The sequence below is a fragment of the Monopterus albus genome, unplaced genomic scaffold (assembly GCF_001952655.1).
Source record: "Monopterus albus unplaced genomic scaffold, M_albus_1.0 scaffold100.1, whole genome shotgun sequence".
In the NCBI taxonomy this organism is placed as follows: Eukaryota; Metazoa; Chordata; class Actinopteri; order Synbranchiformes; family Synbranchidae; genus Monopterus; species Monopterus albus.
The window spans coordinates 1,329,913-1,333,233 of record NW_018127980.1 but is presented as its reverse complement, the minus strand read 5'-3'; the positions used below and the strand labels follow the sequence as shown (position 1 = coordinate 1,333,233).

The following is a 3,321-nucleotide window of genomic DNA, read 5'->3' as shown; positions in this document are numbered from 1 at the left end:
TGTATATTATGCTATACAGTATGCAACAGGTCTTAGCTCTGAAAACGGAATCAATTACCTAAAGTAAATGGAGCTTACAAAACAGTTAGGGCTGTGGATGATGATGTATTTGAAAACACGGTAGTTGTCTAAATACTTTAATGTAGCATGTGCATTGATTCAGTTCTTATTATAATCATTTAAAGGGGTTCCCTTTACCCTATAAAGGACCAAATAATATTTTCATCCAAGCCTAGTTCACACTTCCTTAACTCTTGGAACTGTTTTTGCTGTCCACCACACACCCAAGGCATTGTGTTGTGCACTCATTTGGCAATGCTTTAACAAGGTCTGCTTAGCAATAGATTCCAAAGCAAAATGTTTATTTCAGACACATGCATGGGTGCCTTTAGTATATCTCAGGCGTATCTTGTTTTCTCCCAGGGCCTTTGTGAGAAATTAAATGAAGAATACATTGAGCTAATGAAGCTGCAAAGGGAATGTTAGAGGAAGAAACTGATCAAAGGGAGAGTCTGTAGTTTTAAAGGTTACTTAGCATGGTGTGTCTTGATTTTCAATTTCCTGTTTCCCAGGATATTTGGCCTCTAAATCATTATAAAGGGTCAACATATTTTGTTCACTAATGGATAGTGTAGACTCATTTAACATACCACAATCCTGTGTAAGCAAAATTGTGTGAAGTACGATAAGATTGACATTTGCCATATAGACTCAGTATGCTCGGAAACACTTTAAATTAAGATCTCTTCAAAAGCTCTACATTAAGAAGCAATAGAAAAACACCTAATTTGATGTTGATATCAGACAACTGAGATTTCCTTTAAAGAAGGAATAATAAAATGTAGGAATTGATGTTAATGCTTCTATATCAGACAGAAAGAGACAAAAACAAAAACAGTAGAAAAAGGGAATGAGATAAAAGAAATGTCATAAAAATGTTTACTGAATTCATAAGTGTTTGAAACATTGTAAAATGTTTTGTAACATCATTATGGATAAAGCTGGAATTGACGAAACATATCCGGGCATGGATGACGTTTCAACCGCAGTTTTGAAAGGTAAGGTTAGTTTGTTTAAACTCGTCTAAGTTTCTGTTTAGCAATATAACTAGCAAACGTTAGCTAAAATCAATTTGAATCGGGAAGTTGTTATGCTAGCTAATTTGAACTAGCATTAGCTAGCAAGGTGCAGACTGATAACAGTTAATAACAGTATGTTCATTTGTTGAAAATACTTTGGATAAATTGACACCCCCTCCTTTTTTTGCCAGAAGTAGTGTTAATGTGTAAATGTGCCCTTATGATTGACATCGTCTATTAACAGCTTCGCTGTTTTTGGCGCCAACTTAACATCATATAACTAACATTTGCAATACTTTTGGATAGTGAAACAAAAGAAATACCAAAAACCAACCAACAAAGTAACATTTCTCAGGTAATAAGTTGTTTTACAATGTTTACAGTTAAAAATATGTTTAATTTCATGTATCACAATAAGTAACTCATAAATTAAGTTAAGGTTAAGTGACTGTCTTGATGCAGTGTTAGGTCAGGTCAATTTAAAAATTAATTTTTAAAGATTAATATTTGTTAGTTATATATCAGTGGGCAGGCAGGTGATGACGGAGGGAGGAAAGAAAGCTGCAGCATCTCCTGGGAAACTAGTTTGAGAAAGGCAGGTTTGTGGATTTGAAGGAAAGTACATGGCCTGGGAGTAGTGAGCAGGGGCAGAGAGGAACTGAGGAGCAGACTGTGTTAATAGCAACATGACAATTTGTGCCTATAAAATATGTTATTAGTTGTTAATTACTTAACTATTTACCATATCGTTGAATGTGTTTTTCAGCTGCTAATATAAGTACAGAGATGCTGTCCAGCCTCTCTAAGGAGGATTTGCGAGATCTCTTTCCGGGGCCTGAGCACTTCTTCAGAAGGCGAACCATTTGGAGGCTTACTCATGAGCAAAATGAGGTAATGTAGGTTTGACATTTGGTCTAACAATGCAGTATTTTCTTTTATTTAAGAAGTATTTCCTGGCCATCATACATTTATCTAAAGATAATTTTGGGTGGTGTTTTTGCCTTTCAGTTGTTACTGAATAAAATGTACTTCATATCTTAAGCAGGGTCAAGAATCAGACCCGTGCAGACCTGGCACCTGCTCTGAGACCTGTGATTTCAACTCCAGCCCCCTCTCCTCTCAACCCACACACCACTCTCCATCTCCTGACCCTTCTCCCAACGTAAGAGACCAACATAGGACCGTACAGCTTGTCAGTCCACAGTATGTCATATACACAGACACGGAGTTGGAGCAATCAAGAAGCACCTTTTTTGAAAAACAGCGTGCTGGACAAGAAGGAGAGCATATCCTTTCCAAAGATCTTCACTGTCGATTAATCAGAAATACAGTAACCAGCATGATTTCGATTAAGAGAGCAGCAGGGGATGGCTTCCAGTACCCATGCACCCGTGAACTCATAGTAATGGCGAAGCGTCTCATAGAGTACTACCCAATGCTGCGGGACAAATCTGCAGCCAGTGGAGCTGAGTGGGTAAGTCACGAGTCAGGTGTTCATTACATTTCCAAACACGGTACTGTTAAATATATGGCAGCCAAGGTGCAAACATCTGACACTCAGAATAGGAGGAATGTGCTTCATCCAGATTAATACGCAACGTGTCTGTTTGTATGGTTTAATTTCTGGATCTGATTTAGTTTAATGTAATTAGTAACACAAACAATTTGTTGTCTGTCTTGTTAGGAACCTGTGAAGAAGCAGCTTTTGAAAAGGCTTCAGAATGTGACAACCCCCAAAAAGAAACAGGGAGCGACCCCTTCAAGTAAAAGGCCACGAAGCCTTAGTTTTCAGAGCAGCCAGGAGACGTCTACTGATGAGACTGATGAGTCCACTTCCTCAACTTTGATCTTGGGGAGATCATCACATTCTAGATGCAGTACCTCAGAGGCTGAAGAGTTGGATGGTAAGTACAGAAATTCCCATAGTAGATAGTATTTATGTATAAATGTAGCTTCTGCTGCAACTCTAAAGAATAGACTAGAAACAAAGTGACAGTTTAGACTGTTTCCTATAAAACAACAGGGTGCAATTGGGGGATTGATGTACATATCTGTCTTTAAGTTCAACAATATCATCATGCTATTTTATTAATTTATTTATTTTTATTTTAACACTTTGAAATAGGAAAAACACTTTAGATGGGAAAAATACTCACTGCAGGAATATGTGTAATAATGCCTTTGACAAACTCTTTTGCAGTACCACACAATAGTATGGAATTGTGCAAGTCAGTTTTTTTTT

General features: G+C 37.3%; 1 protein-coding gene across 3 annotated transcripts; it reads left to right on the top strand.

The window, feature by feature from the left end:
* Nucleotides 1-995: 995 nt before the first annotated feature.
* Nucleotides 996-3,314, top strand: LOC109965537 (uncharacterized). 3 transcript variants are annotated; one of them, XM_020609620.1, is made up of 4 exons: nucleotides 996-1,063; nucleotides 1,846-1,970; nucleotides 2,122-2,553; nucleotides 2,764-3,314. In XM_020609620.1, exons 2-4 carry the CDS (start codon nucleotides 1,866-1,868, stop codon nucleotides 3,010-3,012), a joined length of 786 nt encoding a protein of 261 aa, XP_020465276.1. In that variant the 5' UTR covers nucleotides 996-1,063; nucleotides 1,846-1,865; the 3' UTR covers nucleotides 3,013-3,314. The 3 variants fall into 3 exon arrangements, with proteins under 3 accessions (XP_020465276.1, XP_020465275.1, XP_020465274.1); XM_020609619.1 differs by having other exon boundaries at nucleotides 998-1,058; nucleotides 2,125-2,553; XM_020609618.1 differs by having other exon boundaries at nucleotides 998-1,058.
* The last annotated feature ends 7 nt before the right edge of the window (nucleotides 3,315-3,321 follow it).